This window comes from Euprymna scolopes, chromosome 38 (assembly GCF_053919585.1).
Source record: "Euprymna scolopes isolate OS-2025 chromosome 38, ASM5391958v1, whole genome shotgun sequence".
Taxonomy (NCBI): domain Eukaryota; kingdom Metazoa; phylum Mollusca; class Cephalopoda; order Sepiida; family Sepiolidae; genus Euprymna; species Euprymna scolopes.
The window spans coordinates 81996624-82018342 of NC_136519.1; the positions used below are offsets into that span (position 1 = coordinate 81996624).

General features: G+C 35.5%; 1 protein-coding gene across 1 annotated transcript in view; it reads right to left on the bottom strand.

The window, feature by feature from the left end:
- LOC145263224 (von Willebrand factor A domain-containing protein 8-like) overlaps positions 1 to 21719 on the bottom strand; it is a 207061-nt gene that overhangs the window by 105364 nt on the left and 79978 nt on the right. The window contains exons 18-20 of the mRNA XM_080120309.1: positions 19403 to 19518; positions 18779 to 18882; positions 7068 to 7174 (exon numbers count right to left, since the gene is read on the bottom strand). Coding sequence (XP_079976435.1) covers positions 7068 to 7174; positions 18779 to 18882; positions 19403 to 19518 — 327 coding nt within the window. The remainder of the gene's footprint in view (positions 1 to 7067; positions 7175 to 18778; positions 18883 to 19402; positions 19519 to 21719) is intronic.

Genomic DNA, 21719 nt, shown 5'->3' on the forward strand with positions numbered 1-21719 from the left:
CGTTTTAATCTTAAATTTTGAATTTCCGGTATTGTGGATACAAGACTTACATCCCTTGTTAAATGTTTTTGACTCCCGATAGGGGGGGGGGATGACACCAATGATTTCGACGATCGTTTTTATAACCACAAGTCATGATGAGCAATCAAGGAAAAGCTGTCAAAGTTACAATAAAAATTGTCGAATTTTGGATTCAATCAGTTTGCCGTTATCTTTGTTACTGGCAATTTTTTTTTTTTTTTTTTTTTTTTTTTTTACGCAGTGATCACCACTTATCAAGGCCCGGAAGCCACTCAGGGATAAGGGTTATTGCAAGTACATAAAGTTAGTGAGGAGATTTTCTGAAGTGTTTACTTAAGGGGGCGGTTCATTAGGAATTTGTTAACATTGGACTTGAACACATCCAAATTGTAGTCCTGAGGGAAGCAGGCAGACGGAACAGAGTTCCACAGGCGTGCAGTTCTAAGAAAGAAGCTTTGTTCATGGAATCCGCGTTTTGATTTAGGCACAGATATAGAGTGGGGGAAATTTTTCACAGTGGATTCAGCTAGACGGGTGTTTCTCGTGAAAGATTGGCGAGGGGGGACCAGAGATTGGAGTTCAGACGAGCATCTGCCATGGAAATAACGATAAAACAAGGACAGGCTCGCAACGTCTCTTCTGTGGGAGAGAGGTTGCAGGGTAGAAAAAAGGGCATCCCCCACTAAACCACGAAGTCTATTTTGTACTCTGTCAAGGCAGGATAGGCTGTTTTTAGCAGCTCCTGCCCAGATATGGCAACAGTATTCCATCCTTGGACGTACTTGGCTTTTATATAGATAGAGAATTGCATCAGTAGTGAGATATCTTCTCGAGTGGTAGAAGGATCCCACCATCTTTCCAGCGACCTTGGCAACAGACTTGATGTACGTGTTCCATTTCAGATCAAGAGTAAAGGTTAAACCCAGAAGCTTGTCAAAACACAGAGCCTCATCCAGACGAGAGCCATCCATCACAATTGATGCCAGCTGGGGATCAGATTACACTTAGGATCTGATCTGAACTGCACTGCTTCTTCGCCGCCATTTTTGTTACTGGCAATTACACTCAGGATCGTACTGCACTGCTTCTTCACCGCCATCTTTGTTCAACATAATGTCTCAACACTTAACATCCCTTTATCACAAAACTACCCAATTTTATTATATAGAAAAAATCAGATAGTTCCATGATAAAGGGACATAATTCCGATGTTAATATATGAGATAGTTTTGTGATGAAGGGACGTAACTCTTGTATCCACGATAATAAAGATGCACTTTCAGAACAATGCATTCCAATTTTATTTTCAATACTTAAAAAATAATTTATTAATATTTATTTTGATTTTATTTTCAATACTTAAAAAATAATTTATTAATATTTATTTTGATTTTATTTTTAATATTTCGACACAAATTGTTACTGGACATAAAGAATACAACTATCAAGACATTTCCATATTTTCAAGGATTTTTCAAGGTAATAATAGAAATAAGGTGTTTTCAAGACAAAAGTTAAAATTCAAGGTCTTTTCAAGCTTGAACATGCTGCATGTGCAAAAACTAAAATCTTAAATAAGTTCTATTTCATATATAACTAGAATGGCAACCTGGCATTGCCCGGGTGGAGAGAGGTGGTATACTAAAGACATTGAGCAACCGTCATCCCTTAAAAAAAAAAAAAAATAATAATAAATGAATTGTTTCAATCAAAATAACAGTAAGTGCCTCTGCAATCACAAAAAAAAAAAAATAGCCACAGGAAGCAGACTTGTAATGCAAAAGAGGAAAAGAAAGTGAAAAAAGCTAACGCACTAGCTGACACAACGAGTCAAAATAATGTTTTATAAACATAAATTGAGATTGCTAGGCATAGGACTTGCAAAAATGCTGATGCAAAGTGACCCCCCCTCCTTGCAAAAAGCGGCCCAGTTGACCAGCAAAGAATTAATCTCTTTTGGCCAATTTTTACATATTTTCCATCCGAGAGATCGATCTTTCTAATGATACCAATTTTGTCACGGTCCGATGCATCTCTCAAAAGTTTTCAGCCGACAAACAAACACACACACACACACACACACAAACAAACACACACAAACAAACACACAATTTCCCTTTTATATAATAGATTCCTTTTGACAGTCTGATTTCCTTGCAAATGGGCGACCATCTTGGAATATGACTCGAATGATAGATTAAAATGATGAAAATTTAAAAGTAAACATATATAGAACTTGCATAGAAAATTAAATTCTATAGCATTTGGTAAAAATTATTTCTTCGTTTTGCACACCAGTATTTAAATAAAAGCTATCTCGATTACGTACTGAAACACTCTGTTGATCAATATGTGAAATATGGCCAGCAAGAAGCAGACAAAATAAAAAAAAAAATTAGTTCTCTTTATAGAGATATCATAAACCCTCAAAATTTACCCCTCCTCTCTCTCTCTCTCTCTGCATCTCTCTTAATCTACTTCTTTCTCTATCTAAACCGTCTCCCTCTTTTCTTCTATCGCTCGCTCTGCCTCTAAGCGTCTTCTCTCTTTCTCTCTCTCTTTTTCTCTGCTTGCATTTTTATTTCTCTGTTGTCATTTTAACTTTGATTTGCTCTTATTTCTCACCTTCATATCTTCTCTCTCTCTTTATCTCTTACTCTTTCTCTCTCTTTATTCTGTCTATTTCTAAATTTCTATTCCTTCAGGAAAAAGAAATGCGTTGTCGTAGCCGTCATCTCCATCCGTCTTCCTCTTCGGTTCTCTCCCTCTTGCTCTCTCCCCACTATTTCTGTCACTTTTTTCCATTCTACCAACCTGATTTCTCTTCTTCGTGTGAGATTTTCCAGCGGACTCGTGGCTGTTGACTTCCTGAAGAATGAAACCACTTCTCTTTGATGGAGGAGACAAGGCCTGACAACGTGGCCGTTGAAGGAGGGCACTTGCTACTCCAAGTCTAATAAAACATATGTCGACTCTCTTGGCCTCTTCACATTCACAATGCACACATTTAATGTTGATGTTCCTACTTTGTTAGATGACGACAATACTAATGTGCAAAAGTTGCTACATATCCTCTTGGACTGCATGCAAACGCAACTAAAACAAAATATATGTCCTTCCGCCAAACCGGCCCAATTAAAACATTAGACAGAACACCACTCAAAAAAGTAAATGACTTCAAATATATTTCAGCAGTCATATTGCATCCATCGAAAAAGATATCTGTTATAGAATGGATCAAGAGAGAGAGGGGGAAGGAGTGCGAGTCCTGACCAGAAACGTGTGCTCTATTCCAACCATCATTAATGAACCTGAGGTAATCTCGTCAGCACCGGACAAAAGAATTTTGCAACTAATTCTACCCTATGCGATTAATGTCGCCAACCCCCGTATTTCCTCCTGTGTCTGAAAGCACGCTATACGACATACAAATATATGTGTGTGATGTTGCCAAGCTAATTAAAAACATTGATTCCAGTAAAGCAACTGGTTCTGACAGCATTCCTATTATAATGTTGAAAAATTGTTAGAGAACAGCTAGAGAGAGAGAGAAAGAGAGGGAGAGAGAGAGAGAGGGAAGGAGTGTGAGTTATAATGTAGACACGTTGACCGGAAGTCAGTCAAGATCAGCTGATCGGATTGCGTGTAAGTCATGTGATCAGGTTAGCTGAATCGGGGAGATTTGGTTGGGACTTGGAAGAGAGCGGACGGTTTTGCCGTTGTCTCCTCCCCTTCGTTGGGGGGGGGGCGATGAACGCTGACGTGGTAGAAATAAGATCTAGAAGAAGAAACCACACGGGCCAAATTCACTTTCCATTCTTCTGTGATCGATCTGGAAGGTGAATAAAAAAATCTATAGAACCAATTTTTTGTCTTGGAGTGAAATGAATCTTCGTCCCCCAAAACGGGTACCAGTCTCCCTCCCAGACGAGATGTTCCAGATGTACCAACAAAATGGCAGAAGGTATTTTGAGAATGCATGTCACACACACAACGACATTAACTCTGATAAGATAATCAAACACCCAATCCTTTATGATACGACAACGCAATAAACACTCAATTTGGTGCTCATATAGTAGAATGTACCCTGTCTCTAGATGAAACAATAAGACTCTTCCTAAGACGAACAACAACAACAATACAGAATATACGTCATCTTACTACCACCAGTATATAACATATCCACATTAAAATAGTCAAGGCTTAGAGTGCACTTAATCGGCTGAAACTTATCTGGAAATCTGCCCTCTCAGAACAGATTAAGAAAAACTAATTAGATCCATAGTGGAAACGGTGCTGTTTTGGATTCTCAGTAAAAAAACACTTGAAAGTAAGTTAGATGGCTCCAGGCAGTGTTAAACTTAAACTAGAAAACACACACAACCATTAGCTGTCTGTATGGTCGCTTGCCCAAGATCTCTTCAATAAGAAGAGAAAGAAGAACACGATACGCCAGACATTGTTACAGAAAAAAAAAAAAAGAGGATGTCAGTTATGTGGTACTGTGGGTTCCTAAACATGAAACCGCTAAAGTAGGAAGACCAGTCAAGACGTACACAAAATAATTGACAGAAGACACTGGTTTACAACTTGAAGATTTTTCAAAGGCCATAGAAGATAGTGACCTGTGGAAGGAAAGAATCAATTTGGTTTGGGAAACTTGCCCGATACGATGATGATTTTTGTTTAACTGCAATTCAACATTCACAGTTAAACTGATGACTATGACAGGTTTTTAGGTATGCTGAAAACGAATATCACATTGAAATTTGGGGCAGACAAGTAGTTTTCTGAATATTAGGACCTTTATTATCCAATATAATCCATTACGTTTTCACTGGTGGCCATGTTTTTCCCTAACTGAACAAGTACTAATGCAAATGCGCATTACAAAATATTTATTTTGTTTTTTAGTCCTTACATTTCATGAGTGATGTTCCTGACAAAGGGAGAAGACTTGCTGTTTTCTTAATCTGAATCTATCTAACATTTATTGTTGGCTAGTTTTGTATCTCTTTCTATTTGTTTTCAGCTCCTTACATCAAGTGGCTTCTTGCCTTGTCTGGAACAAGTGCACTCTTGTGAAAACTAAAATCTTAAAAATATTTTCTTTTTCTGAATTTTTGAGTTGAGGATTGATTATTTGTATTGAGTGTGATTTTCACTTTGTTTCGGTTGATGTAACCTTTGACCTTCTTCAGGTGCAGAAGTCGCAAGAAGTCGCAATGGTATTCTGAGTGTTGCTGACAGAATGAGAGTGTGCTACCACTATGAATTAAATAAAGGGGGTCTGCTCGAAATACTTGCAGATTCACGAGTCCGGTAGAAAGATTCCCAGAATTTGAAAAAGATTTCAGAGGTCGACAAAAAGGTCCAGAGTTTGTTAAAATGGTTCAGAGTCCGACCGAAAGATTCCCAAAGTTCGACAGATGATTCCCTTGTCGGCAATTACATGATTACTGGAATATGACAAAAACAAAGTGGATTTTGCACCTCTTTTATATTTTCTTATAAAGAGTAAAATCAATATAAAAGTTGTTCCTGAATTTTTGAGATGAGGAATGGTTATTCGTGTTATTTGGATTCTTCAGACTACTGTTCTCATCTTAAGATTAAAATCATCTTGAGTGTTATTTTCACATTGTTTCAGTCGATGTAACCTCAAACCTTCACCAGATGGAACTTGTCGAACTCTGGAATCTTTCTGTCAAACTTGGGAATCTGCACAGAATTTTGAATGCAACCACAGTGTAGTATGCTCTTGTTCTGTCAGCCATGACTGGGTAGAGGTGCTAAATAATGTATAATTTTGAAAATGACACTCAAGATGAGAGCAGTAGTCCGAAGAAGCAAAATGATAAGAGACATAATGCTACTGAACCTTATCTCTAGAATCCTTATTTCAATTTTGATCACAATCCACTACAAAATATTAGTAAATGTCTGAAATCTAAGGCTTAAGCTTAAGTGATCTTAAGAAATTACAATTTAGAACATGTTGCTTCATTAGATTCAAAATAATTGAATTTAAATAAATAAAAACTCTTTTATTGTAAGAATATTTATTGTTAGATTTTCCTAAAAATCAAAGGCATCGGAATTTACTAACTTTGTGCTTTTTTTTAATTTTTAGCTGGACATAGACACCTGCCCTTTATATAATAAATATTTGATTAACAGTAAGTAAAAATAAACAATAACTCAGCACATATGAAAGTTGCTTATAGGCGAGAAAGACATACACAATGTCTAAAGATTAAAAACAAAATGATAAAATGATCGGTACTTATGCAGAATATGGACTTGTTAGGTGAAAGTACAAAATTTTCTGATTAAATTCAATGTTTATCATTACCTTTTGTTTATTAAATTGTCAGGTGAAAGTACAAAATTTTCTAATTAAATTCAATGTTTATCATTATCTTTTGTTTATTAAATTGTTAGGTGAAAGTACAAAATTTTTTAATTAAATTCAATTATCATTATCTTTTGTTTATTAAATTGTTAGGTGAAAGTACAAAATTTTCTAATTAAATTCAATGTTTATCATTATCTTTTGTTTATTAAATTGTTAGGTGAAAGTACAAAATTTTCTAATTAAATTCAATGTTTATCATTATCTTTTGTTTATTAAGTTGTTAGGTGAAAGTACAAAATTTTCTAATTAAATTCAATGTTTATCATTATCTTTTGTTTATTAAATTGTTAGGTGAAAATACAAAATTTTCTAATTAAATTCAATGTTTATCATTATCTTTTGTTTATTAAATTGTTAGGTGAAAGTACAAAATTTTCTAATTAAATTCAATGTTTATCATTATCTTTTGTTTATTAAATTGTTAGGTGAAAGTACAAAATAGTTACAAAATGCTCATCCTCTCCCATGTTAAGAATGAGTTTCTAAATAATAATTACATTATTAGTTCAGTACAGTTTGCAAACCGCAAAGTACCAAATAATAAGACACTTCATTCTCAAGAAAAAATGCTGTGGGCCATTTTTGGCATACATGCTATAAGTTTGATACTCTTGTTTTAGCTCACCTGAGGATTTTCATAAAAGACGATATTCGGAACTTTGGTTAAATTTTCAGGTTTGAAAATAGGAACTGAAGTCTCACGAATTCGGACCATTCCATCAACAACTTCACCTAAAAAAATAAAACATTAAAAAAATATTTAAAGAAAATCTGAGAAGTCATCAGAAGAATGAACGAAGAGAAAGGAATAAAAAATCCCAGAGCAAATCATGGTGTTGTTAATTGTTCTTTTTTGAGTGCTACCTTATTACAGCTATGAGAAAAAGTGAAAGACTATTTTTCTATGACACCATGTACAAGAAGTCTGATGTTACATGTACAGACAAAGAAAAAGAATTCTTCTTCTTTGGCAGACAAGCTTATTAGGTTCAGACGTCTATTTTGAAGGTCTGTTTGCACTTTTACTCCTCCACCTAGATTCTTCATTTTGTGGGAGCCAAACAAAAGAGGTCCAACATCCTAATATCATTCGTTGACATTTATGCTGACAACACTACTATCTATGGCAACACATGAAATACCATAAATGACAAAGTTCTCTCTGACTCTTTCTCCTTTGATCTTGAGCACGTGGTACAATGGGAATAAAGGTAGCTGGTTACTTTTAATGGATCTAAAGCCAAGCTCCTATCTTTACATCATTACCGCTCTGATCCTCATCTGCCATCAATTGAAATGAATGGCTCTCGTCTTGGAGAGGCTCCATGTTTCAACAAGCTTCTGGGCTTGACCTTTACTCCTGATCTGAAATGGAAAGCGTACATCAAATCCCTTACCAAGGTCGCTGGAAAAATGGTGGGATCCTTCTACCACTCCAGTAGATATCTCACTCCTGATGCAATTCTCTACCTATATAAAATCCAGGGACGGCCAACGATGGAGTACTGTTGCCACATCTGGGCAGGAGCTATTAGGAGCAGCTTATCCTGTCTTGACAGAGTTCAAAATAGACTTTGTAGCTTAATGGGGAATGCCTTTTTCTCTTTCTCTTCGAGTCTGTCTCTGCTTTATCATTATTTTCATGGCAAGTGCTCATCTGAGCTTCAATCTATGGTCCCCCTTCGCCAAACTTTCACAAAAACTTGCCAAAACCACTATCAATAATTTACCCCTCTCTTTATCTGTGCCTAAATCAAAACGTAGATTCCATGAACAAAGCTTCTTTCTTAGAACTGCACACCTGTGGAACTCTCTTCCGTTTGCCTGCTTTCCAGCTGACTACAATTTGATTGTCTTCAAGTCCAACGTAAACAAGTTCTTGATGAACCGTCCCTCTAAGTAATACGATTTACAAAATTCCCACTACTTATGTTTACTACACTATAATCACATTGACTAACCCTTATCCTCGAGTGGCCTTCAGGCCTTGATAAGTGGTGACCCCCATGTAAAAAAAAACACACACACACACATGTTTAACACACACACACACACACACACACACACACACGAGTTCAATAAAAAAGAAGCTTTATTCATGGAATCTAAGTTTAGGTTTAGGCACAGTGGGGAAAATTATTGATAGTGGTTTCAGCTAAACGAGTGTTTCTCGTGAGAGTTTGGCGAGAGAGGACCATAGATTGAAGCTCAGACGAGCACTTTCCATGAAAATAACGATAAAACAGAGACAGGCTCACAAAGTCTCTTCTGTGAGAAAGAGGTTGCAGGGAAGAGAAAAAGGCAAAATTGGAAAATTCCAAATACCCTCATGTCTATTTCAGCTTTTCTGGTTGGCGGGTGAATGTTTGAAAGTTTTGTCCGAGTGTAAACGTTTTCTTCAGACGCATGATGAACTTAAAAAAAAAATTGTGTTTAGTAAATTTATTGAAAAAGTCAGTTAAAATCATTAAAAAGCACTTAAGCATACTCTCTTCTCCTTCATATTAGGCTTGATTGATGGTCGGTTAGTTTATGTGAATGAGTAGGGCTTCTATGATGGGGAGGCACAGGTTGTAATGTGAGGTGGCTAAAATGGCAGAATATTTTTATTAATATATTTCTAAATTCATTTTTGGGGTTATCATGTGCTACTAGATGTGAGTAGATGGAGGATGGAGCTATTAGGAGAAGACAAGTGACATGTAAGCAGGTGAAAAATACTAGAGAAAAATGCTGCCCATATATATGTATGTATATATATATATATATATGTATATGTATGTATATATATATATATATATATATATATATATATATGTATATATATATATATATATTTAAATTATTCACACTTTGTAAAATCAGCAACATCGAAAGCTTCGATGGGCGGGTCATGTGATGCGAATGGATGATGATAGGATACCGAAGCAACTCCTGTATGGCCAATTAGACAGAGGCCGTCGAAACGTGGGACGACCATGGTTGCGTTACAAACACAAAATAAAGTCTAATTTGCAGGTTCTAAATATTGAATATAACAACATTGAGCTAACTGCAAAAGACAGAAGGAAGTGGATAGAAATGTGTGACAGAAAAATCAAGGAGTTCTCGGCGTTTTGCATCGAAAAACTAAAAGAAGCGAGAGTCAAGTCAAAAAATAATACTGAGCAGTGTGGAGCTAAATTCTCGCATTTATATGTCTGTCACCATTGTGGTCGCCATTGCAAGTCTCTAGCAGGACTAAAGTGCCACATACGTCTAAGTGAATGTCGACACGCTGAGTTCTAGACCTTCAGGTCAATTGTCGGAGTCTCATACGTCGAAAATCGACGAAGAGTCCATCATCATATTTAAATGAGAAATTTTTGAAAACTTTGAAGTGTCGAATATAATGATAAAAATCATTTTTGTTTATTGCTTTTTTTTTTTATAAGTCCTATATTTCGCTAATACATAGCCTCATCAGGGTCGACAGTCTGGTTCGTGAATTTCTTTTTCTTTTTCTTCATTTTGATATTATGGCGAAGGGACAATAATTTACATGTTGGTCCGGTGGTTGCAAGTGTATATTTCAGTTTCGACCGGACCAACACGTAAATTCTCGTCTCTTCGCCATAACACCAAAATGAAAAAAAAGAAATTCATGAACCGGACTTTTGGCCCTAATGAGGCTATGTATTAGCGAAATATAGGACTTAAAAAAAAAAAAAAAAAAAAGAAAAAATCAATAAACAAAAATGATTTTATCATTATAAGTTCAAAACTTCAAAGTTTTCAAAAATTTCTCATACTTTAAAAATAAGTGTCTTCAAAAAGTGTGTGACCATCTTTTACAAAGTGTGAATAATTTAAATATATATATATATATATATATATATATATATATATCTATAAAAACAGAGATGTGTGTGCCACAGACGATTTCTGATTGGTTAATCCAATAATCACATCTCCTAAAAAACAATCGTTTCTACGCTCTTACCTTTACCATAAAATATTATGGCTTTATTTATTGTCCATCTTGGAAGGGTTTAATTTTTTAATAACTTGTTATTTACAAATTAAAAAAATACGAAACTATTATGCGAAACTAAACTACACGAAATACGCGCACACACGCACACACACACGTTCACTACCGTCACGTTGTTATGGCAACCAAACCCGCTGACTTCTTTTTCTCATTTCACTCGTGGTCTTAAATTAGATTCGAATAAGTTGCCAAAAAACAAATATATAACAAATAAATGTTATCAAAGGCAAATCTTTCGTGTTTTTATTCAATTTAACATGTTTATTCAGCTCGAAAAGCATACAGTGTTTACCGATGTATTGGAAAATTCAAGATGGCGGCCGATTCTCTCTTTAACACGGTAAGTTTGGAAAAAGGTGTAATAAATAAAAAACCGGTTAAAATACTGTTAAAAACTCGCTCAATATATGTTACCGTGACATAGGTTGACATATATTCGGCGGGTTTTTAATAGTATTTTGTATAGTTTTTTATTTATAACACCTTTTCCCAAACTTACGGTGTTAAAGAATGTGTGAGACGCCATCTTGAATTTTCCAACACATCGGTAAACACTGTATTCTTTTCGAGCTGAATAAACATGTTAAATTGAATAAAAACACGAAAAATATATCCAGTTTTTATCGGTTTTTTACCTTCTCTGCAGAAGTACAAAAAACCAAAACAAACAAAAAAAAAACGGAAGGTACTTTTACAGAATGTTAAACTAACCCTAACCGATGTTTTATGTTTAGTTTAGGAAAAGTCAGAAGAAATAAAAGTCATTATTGCATGAAATATACGTATTTAGTTGAAGTATTGTTTATGTCAATTCTTTCGAAGAAATTTAGCAAGATTACCTGTAAACCAGGAAATCGGTAAAATGTCATCATGGATGAATACTTGTCTATTATAATTTCTACCCTTGACAAAAACTTAGCCATAACAAAAGAGATTTATTGTTCAGATTGTTTTTGAGATTGATTTCTAAAAAGATATTTTATAAATAAAATCGACTTTAAAATTAAAGACTTAAATTACAATAATTGAATTTAAACATTCTTATTTCAATATTTGGCACATAACACCTGCAAAAATGATCACAATGTCAGGATTTCATTTTATTTCAGAATCGATGGCAAATACTAATATTTAACATTAGTTTATCATTTAAGCCGATAAAAAGCCCTTTTTTTTTCCGAGTCATAAAAGGATTTGGAGTTTCCTAATCAACCTTTCGGGTGCAGTTGCACGCTCTCAAAATAACTAAAGTGTTGGCTTTAAAAAAATTGGTTCATTAAAACTAAACAGGTTTAGTTTTAATAAAAAAAAAAAATTAAAAAAAAATCGCTTTGGTAATTAGATATGTCGTATGGTTATCCCTAATCGCTGAATAAAACCGCTAACGAGTTGAATGATTACGACATAAAATTAAACTCGGGTTCCTGAAACGGAAACTTCGTTTGTTTTTGTTTTTTTCTTATCAATATATTTACATTGTTATTTTGTTTTCATTTTCAATCATTCGAACAGTTTTCTTTTTCAAGTAATCCAAGTTACAAAATTCCCACTGTTTACTATGCTAAAATCACAATGACTAATGTATACCTATTAACCCTTATCCTTGAGTGGCCTCTGGGCCTTGATAAGTGGTGACACCCATGTAAAAAAAAAAAAAAAAAAAAAATCACTCGAACAGTTTTCTTTTTATAATGTACAGTTTTAAAAGTTTAAAAACTATATAGTTTTTACTTCAGGAAAATTAATGGGTCAGTTTTTACGATGTGCCCTGTTAAAATACTGTTAAAAACTCGCTCAATATATGTTACCGTGACATAGGTTGACATATATTCGGCGGGTTTTTAATAGTATTTTGTATAGTTTTTTATTTATAACACCTTTTCCCAAACTTACGGTGTTAAAGAGGGTGTGAGACGCCATCTTGAATTTTCCAACACATCGGTAAACACTGTATGTTTTTCGAGCTGAATAAATATATTACATTGAATAAAAACACAAAAAAGATATCCAGTTAGGTAGAAAAGTAACTTATCTTGCCTTTGATAACATTTATTTATATATTTGTTTTTGACTATTTTTTCGAATCTATGTGTACAGTAATCTTGCCAGGATGCGGAGGAAAATGAATGAAGGGGGAGGGGAATAAAATAAAAACATTTTGGAAACAGAGTAAGTTTGAAAGAATTGCTTTGCACAGAAAGAAATTAATGAAAAAATAAAATTAAATTTCTTTTCTTTCTTGATTTTTTTTTTAGTTTTTTATGAAAAAGGAAGTCAAAATTAAGACTATAAAAAACAATTTTTATTAAGAGCGAACCTCAGTCGTCAGGTCTGTAAAAAAAAGACGTGGAATAATAAATGTTTTCTAATACAAATTGTTTTTACTTATGTGTTCATTTGTCTCTTTGAAGTTCGTTTGTTTAATATATCGGTTTGCAATATAATTTTGTCATTCTGTCAGACTCAAATTTTAAATCTATATATCTATAAAAGTTAAAGTGTGTGTGTGTGTGTGTGTGTGTGTGTGTGTGTGTGTGTGTGTGTGTGTGTGTACATTTCCCTACGAAATAACTCTGTCAATTTTTAGTCTACAGACTCGAAATTTGATATACAGGGTACTGAGATTTGGAAAAATCTATGTGATCGGTTTTTAGCCAGAAATTTGGCGATTAAGGGGTCAAAGTTCAACGATTTGAGCTTTGAGAACTCTACCAAACTTCTCCGACAATTTTGGGTCTACACACTTTAAATTTTAGATATAGCTTCCGTGGACATGAATCTAACTTAATAACTTGATTTGAGCCCAAAACAATAAATTTTCAGGGGTCATAATAGGGGTCAAAGTTTAAAAAATTACCCCCTTTTTTTTGCTCAGCATACACCTCCAAACACCCGGGCAACGCCGGGCACCCATGCTAGTATATATATATATATATATATATGAACAACAAGATGAATAACATCACAAATTTATCTTGTGGTTTACAGTCTTAAAAAATATTGTTGAGCAGAATCTATATATATATAAAAGGCAAAATGTGTGTGACCAATTTGTGTATGTCTCACAAAGGCTTCTTTCGCACATGCTCCCGGGAGGGGAGGGGGGGTTACGATCGCTTAGAACTGTTTATATACCCGCTAGATAATAATATCTACGATTTGGGAACGCGGGTCACCTCTACATTTATTTACGTCGACTTTTATAAGATTCGCGCTATTGCGCTCCGTCGCCTGTTTGTCCTGCTTTTTTGTATAAAGTGAAACTAAAAATTCAAACGGTGCGCTCTCGGCATTGCGCTGGGAAACGTACAAAAGCAATCAGCTTTGATCAATGTGGGGACAAACTCCTCTTATATCAGACAATTGCTATTCAATCTGGACAATGGGGAGCTGGTTTCCCCCTCCCCAACATATGTTGGGGAAAAAAACAGCCAAAGTTGGGTAAATAAACCCAAACGCTGCCTCGCAGCAAAAGTTAACTGCGTGACTTCTATTTGACCTCATTAATTAGGTCAAATAGAAGCAGCAGAGTTAACTTTTATTGCAGGCCACCTGTTTTTAATACTTCAATAAATAAATTCAAACCTGTTTCCGTTGTATGTTGCGGTGGCCCAGTGGTTAATGTCGCACGTTTTTTTTTTTCACACTTTAATTTCCAACTTTGCCTCAAGGGTTCGGGTTCGGGTTCGATCTTCATACTCACCTAACAAAATTTTTTTTTATTTATTTTAACCCCCCCCCCCGAGTTTTGATTTACCCAAAACCACACACACCTCCAAACACCCCCGCTAGTCTAATATATAAAAAGCAAAATGGCCGCTCGCATTTGTGTATGTCCAAGAACGTCTTTTTTCGCCGGGCTTCTCGTGTCGGTTACCATTTTGGAGAAGTTGCCTTATATTCCCTAGATCATAATATCTCAGATTTGAAAACGGACATCGTCTCTATCATTTTTTTTTTATCGAGTTTTAAAAAAATTCCCTCATTTCAAGCGTTTGTTTGTCTTTCTCGTATAAATAAAGCAAAACTAATCGAAGCAAATGCCATCGCCAACTCCCGGGCCGGGTAGTATCTGTTCTCTAATTGGTTCTTGGTCAATGTAGGAGAAACCCTTCATACTGAGAAAATTACTATTTATTTGGATATTGCCAGAGTGCTCCCTTTTTTTTGGGGGGGGGCTGGTTTTCTCCCGTATTATAAACGACCTTGTGTCTAGTTTGCTTTCATGGAGTAACAAATAAATACCACAACAGAAAGCGGAAAGCTTAATTGGCCCTCGACCAGGTTTAAAAGCAACTATCATTTCGGTGCCGACTCTTATGATTCTTAAGTTAATTACCAAACGACCTTGTGTCTTATTTGCTTTCATATGGAACCAAATAAATACCCCGACAGAAAGGGGGAAGCTTAACTGGCTCCCAGCCAGGTTTAAAAGCAACGTTCATTTCTGCGCATGCGTGGTTACTCCAATGATTAAGTTAATTACCAACTCATTGAATTCACTATCCTTTTTTTGGCCTAATGGTTAGCAAGGAAGACTAATTACCCTATGTTTTAGAGTTCGATCCCACCTCTCTCTCTATTTTTAAAAAATCTTTTTATTTCGTCCTTGTGCCAATATCCTCCACTCGGGCAAAAGGTAATTACCAACTCATTTTATTCACTATCCTCTTTTTTTCACGTTCTTTTCTTCCTGTGCGGTACCTGCCTACTACCACTTTTTTTTTATGCTTAACACACACCTCCAAACACCTGGGCAACACCGGGTACCCAGGCTAGTCTTATATAATATAAAGAAAAGAAAAAGAGAGAAAAAAGACATTGGTTAACTAGCGGACTTCCTTTGCCCTACTTTTTGACCCATTGGGACATTGCATTCTGTGTTTTGTTTTGTGATTAAAAGCAGGTTTAAAAGCAACGTTCATTTCTGCGCATGCGTGGCGACTCCTATGATTCTTAAGTTAATTACCAACTCTTTGAATTCACTATCCTCTTTGGCCTAAAGGTTAGAGAGGAAGACTAATTACCCTACGTTTTTGAGTTTGATCCCACCTCTCTCTCTATTTTTAAAAAAAATGTTTATTTCGTCCTTGTGCCAATATCCTTCACCCGGGCAAAAGTTAATTACCAACTCATTTTATTCACTATCTTCATTTTTTCACGTTCTTTTCCTCCTTCACAGTACGGGCTCGAGCAACGTTCATTTCTGCCCATGCGTGACGACTCCTATGATTCTTAAGTTAATTACCAACGCATTGAATTCACTATCCTCTTTGGCCTAATGGTTAGTGAGGAAGACTAATTACCCTACGTTTTCGAGTTCGATCCCACCTCTCTCTCAGTATCTTTTTAAAAAAATTTTTTTATTTTGACCAACTCATTTTATTCACTATCCTCATTTTTTTCACGTTCTTTTCCTCCTTCACAGTACGGGCTTGAGCCTGCCTGCCTGCCACCACTTTTTATTTTACTCAACACACACTGCCAAACACCCAGGCAATGCAGGGCACTCCCGCTAGTATTTTTATATAAGACTAACCCTAACCCTAACCCAGCCAAATAAAATTGCTAAATAAACAAGATAGAGCAAAGTAAAAATTGTAGGTTTTATATTTAAATTTTTTGCAGTAAAATATAGAATTTTCAAAACAAAAATTAATTAATTGAACAAGAAATAGACAACATTTAAAGTTATTTCCTTAAAATGGTGTATAAGTCCGTTATTTGTTTTCACGGTAGCTTTTTAAATCTCGGAACGGTGCGTTGATCACGCAGGATTTACGTTAAGATTTTTGTTCCTTAGAAGCGCTGGCAACAACAAACGGACTTATACTTTCTGATTCTCTGCTCCAACAACAACATGGCAAAAAAAAAAAGACAGACATACTGAAGATGAAGTATATCTTCGAAATATATTTTTTAAATTTCAATATAAATTTCAAACAAAATAAATGTCTGTTTATTTTGTAATAATGCGTTGTTTTGGCTTCAAACATATACAATACTATTTAAAGAAATTTTTGTTTTGAAAATTCTATATTTACTGAAAAAAAATTTAAATATAAAACGTATATTTTTATATATTTCTTATTTATTTTTTAAATATTTTTACGTGCATAAAAGTTTATATATTATTCCTTAATTGGAATTCATTTTTGAGATGAGCATTATATATATTAATTTATTTTATTTCGGACAATTATTCTCATCTTTATTAGTTGTTGTTTTTCATCTTTTATTGGTTTGTTTATTCACAACGTTTCGCCCAACTATTCCTCTGGCCTTCGTCAGGTGGTAACCGTGACGGATAGGAACTTCGAATCTCCTAACTGCATTCTCAGCAATCACTGCCATCCGTAGTTGTTGTCGTCTCACCACATTTTGGCCAAGTAAACGTCTGGCACGCTTTGGGTGGGATTGAAACTGCTATCTTCAGACAATGTTCATCTGGAACTGTAGAGATTCAACGTCTCTATCAACTGCGCCACGGGCCCCAAAGGGCGATTAAGGTTGGATTCTTTGATCTTATAAATCCACGTTTATTTATTATCTGATCTTCCATAATATATATGCATAAAAGTTGTCCATCGACACATGTTTATGGCTGCCAGCCGTCATTAGTATGGCTTGACATTATTTGACACGGATCAAACCCATAACTGCACAATCCGCAGCCTGCCGTTTTATGGGATAACGAGTCTTGAAATATATGTATAAAAATCAGCAACAACGTATTTCAGTGCAGACAAGTGTATAGTTGTTATCTATAATATAGAATAAAAAATGTGTGTGTATGAGTTTGTATGTCTGCTAAAAACTTCCGACACACAGAATGGATCCTGACGAAACTGGTATCATTACGAAACTCCATCTCAATAGACATACAAAAATTGGCTAAAAATATCAATTCCTTCACCCTCAACCGGGCCTTTTTTTACAAGGAGGGGTCGATTTTTGCATCAATATTTTTGCAAGTCAATGTCTCCTTTGGATTGACTACCCTTAATTCGAACGCTCGCGACTTCCGGTTTCACATCAGCTAAAACGTTAGATTTTTTTTTTTTCAACGTCTTTTCCTCCTCCACGTTACTGCTTCAATCCTGCCTGCCTGCTACCACTTTTTTTTTTTTAATTTTTTTTTTTATAAAAACATTTCTCTCCATTCGGACTACCTACTGTTGTTTTGATTACCCACATTTCTCCACACCTGAGCAATGCCAGGTAACACTGCTAGTTATCACTAAATGACAATTGCTTTTTCTTGACTTTGTCCAAATATGGTTGCATTTATCAAAAAAAGCCCAGAACCATTACATCACCAGAATCGGTTTCGTACAAAATTTTCAGTACAAATCGAGGTGAGTGGAATTTTTTTTTTAGTTATTGTTAAACTCCTTAACACAAATTAAACTTGAGTTACAGGTGACAAACCAATTTTTATTGGTCATTGTTGTCCCATGTTGTCCGATTTTCAAAGTCAAACTTAAATAATATTTAAGCTGACAAATCTCATTAGCCAATTTGCATTTGTCGTTGTTGTACTATGTTATTATTATGCGAGTGAACGCTTTGAGTCAGCAGGAGATCAAGTCAAACTTCTAAAACAACGAAAGTGGAAAATATTTTTTGTAGTTATTCTTTAACTCCTTAAGATTAGACTTAAGTTAAAGTGATTACTACACTTTCATTAAGGAATATTTTAGCATGTATTTTGTGTGATTAAAATATACGGTACTTGTACAGTTTAATCAAGACATTAAAAAAAATGAAAATATTGAAAAATAAGTTATATTGTACCTATCCATTATGGAATGAAGTTCTCCGAAAAAAAAAAATGATCACTTGATTTGATCAAGTAGTTTTTTTTTTTTACGGCAAAAATCAATTTGCTATGATACCGATCAAAAGGTAGCGATGTTTCGATTTTTAAGAAGAAAAGCTATTATTTAAGATGGGGAGGGGAGTGTCGGTGCTTTAGACTGAGTTATCTTCCCTTGGCGTGTTCTAAAAATCCAAACATGGCTGCCTTCAGCATGCCGTTATAAAAATCTGTTTTTCTGCTGTAAAAAAAAAAAAAAAAAAAAAACTACTCAATCAAATAAGGTGAAATATTTTTTCAGAGAACTTCAGTCCAAAACGGATACGTACAATATAACTTTTTTTTTTTTTCCATATTTTCATTTTTTAATGTTTGATTAGTACAAGCATCAAATATACAAAAACAAAAGCCTTAAGGAAACCAAGGTTGATTGGCTCAGATCTCCCTGATAATCATTTAATAAATTAATTCCATGTGTACTTACAAGTTCGAACTTCTTTTGCAACATTGGCCACGTTTAATGGCTTCTCAATCCCAGATTCTTCCAAGCATTGTTCCAAGGCTGAACGAGCCATTTGAGGAAGAAATCTGAAAAAGGCCGAAAAAAAAAAAAAAATTGGTGTACATGTTGAAAGCATAAATATTTAAACTTTTATGTTAAATATGAATATAAAATTGGTAACATTAGGTAACGCAGAAATTTTTTTAACAGATGCGATGGATTTTCACAAGATCGGTATCATTTTGAAGCTCAAAACCCTTCGGATGCCAAATATCCAAAAATTGGCCAAAAACATTAATTCCTTCACCCTCAACTGGGCACTTTTCTACAAGGAGGGGTTGCTTTTTTCGCCGATATTTTCGAAAGCAATCACTTTTCTTGTTTTTACCAATTTTCTATCCTTGCTCTCCTTTCGTGGCACAGCTCTCCTCTTTTTCTATAAACTTACTCTCCTTTTAAACTTACTCTCCTTGAGAGCAACTCGTCTTTTTCCTATACTGGCATGCTACTTCTGACAACTGAAAGACCAAAAACCATGACAGATGGCAGGATTTTGTTCTCAAGTGAGCGGTTAAGCTCCGATTCAATCAATCATCTAAACCTTACCTTGCAAGACACGACTTCTCAATTACAGCGCCAAGGTCTTCACTTGGAAATACGGCCTGACGATGAGCTATCCGAAGAAGTTGCCGAGTCGATAAAGATGAGGCTAAGGATGATATCTGGAAACAAAAATAAAAATTTTTTTTTTAATACTTTAGACATTAACACTGTACAGAACACATATGAGCGCATGTGAAAATATCAGCAGCAGCTGAAGGATAGGTGGCTAGTGAAAATATGAGCAGCAGCAGTGTTTTAACACATATGCAAATTAGCAAGTGTGCATGGGCTTGCGTCACAAGAAAAAGAAAAAAAAGGACAGCACATGGTCAAGAAAGAAGGACATTTAAAATCAAAGATGAGAAATGGCTGGCTATGGTCAGGAGAAAGAAAAACGCATGCAGGGTGAGATGGATATGTGGCCCCGTGGTGACTTTTAAGCTGGTGTCGAGACGTAATACTATTTGTAGAAAAGACTGAGACTAGCAACATTACGTCTGTGAGAGAAAGGTGACACAGAAGAAGAGGGGGAGGCAATAGAATTACAGGCACGTTTCTGCACCTTATACAATATACAGCACAATCATGTTGACACACCAGTTCTCATCCGATCACTAAAGTTAAGAAATCCTGATCTTAAATGGAACACGTACATCAAATCTGTTGCCAAGGCGTGGGATCTTTCTATCGATCCGGTAGATATCTCACTGCTGATGCAATTCTCTATCTATATAAGAGCCAGGTACGTCCAAGGATGGAATACTGTTGCCACATCTGGGCAGGAGCTGCTAGAAAGGACTTGTCCTGCCTTGATAGAGTTCAAAATAGACTTCGTAGCCTCGTAGGAGATGTCCTTTTCTCTTCCCTGCAACCTCTATCTCACAGAAGAGATGTTGCGAGTTTGTCTCTGATGTATCGTTATTTTCATGGAAAGTGTTCGACTGAGCTTCAGTCTATGGTCCCCCCTCGCCTAACTTTCACAAGAAACACTCGTCTAGTTGTAAACATTATCAATAATTCCCCCCACTCTTTATCTGTGCCTAAACCTAAACGTAGATTCCATGAGCAAAGCTTCTTTCTTAGAACTGCACGCCTGTGGAATTGTCTTCCGTTTTCCTGCTTTCCGGCTGACTACAATATGGTTGTGTTCAAGTCTAATGTAAACAAGTTCTTGATGAGCCGTTCCATATAAGTTATCAAATTTACCGAATTTTCATTACTAATGATTACTATATTGTCCAATTTCTACTGTACACTCTTTAACCCTTATCCTTGAGTGGCCTCTTGGCCTTGATAATATGTAAAAAAAAAAAAAAAAAAAAAAAAAAAAAAAAAAAAAAAGCAACGCTGAGTCTGGCCAGTACTAGATGGGTGACCATTTGGAAAGGCGTAAAATACTAGGTTGAGAAACTGGCACGGTCTATCCTTCTCTCGAGGGTAGATGGGACTCTCTAAAGCCGTGGTAGGCACCCAATCTAGTGATGACGTCATGGTAAAAAATAACTTTGATAACCCTGGCGAAGCATCAAGTATTTAGCTACTGACAAGATTTGAATTAAACTACAAACTCGTGTAGTGAGTTCAATCTCGGCTGCAGCTGCGATGGATGGATGATTGAGATGGTGGGGTTTTAAATGTAACGTGAACAAATATTCTCAACCCCCCTTGTAGAGATGATCAAAATTAGTACCCCCTTACGTCCCAGTGGCCATATGCCTTTTTATCAAACTATCTATCTATATATGTGTGCATGCGTGTGTGTGTGTGTGTGTGTGTGTGTACAAGGAACATTCCAAAAGTAATGCCTCCTATGAGTTTTTCCCCGCTCGAATGAATCAGAGGGCATTGCACATTGCATTGCCATGATGACCAAACTTACGCATTCATGACTTGAAAGTTTCATCTCTCTTGCAGATATTAACAGTGTGAGACTCTAAGAAAGCAACTCCTGTTATGGACGTGTGTCAGAAGCAGAGATGCGTTATTAAATTCCTGGCAAAAATGCATTAAGATTCGTAGTGACTATGTAGAAAAATAAATTCTGGAGCACAAAATGTCGCTCATTTTAATGGTACAATCCTATCTTTGTAGCTCTTTAACTTTTTTAGTTTATAAAAAAAAAAAATATAGGAGGCTTTACTTTTGGAATGACCCTTGTATGACAAAGTGCACTCTGGATGCTCATGAACAACCATCGTTCATTGTTGGCAAAAATGCATTAAGAATGGTGGTGACTATGTAGAAAAATAAATTCTGGAGCACAAAAGGCTGCTTGTTCTAATGGTACCACTCCCGTCTTTGTAGCTATTCAGCATTCTAA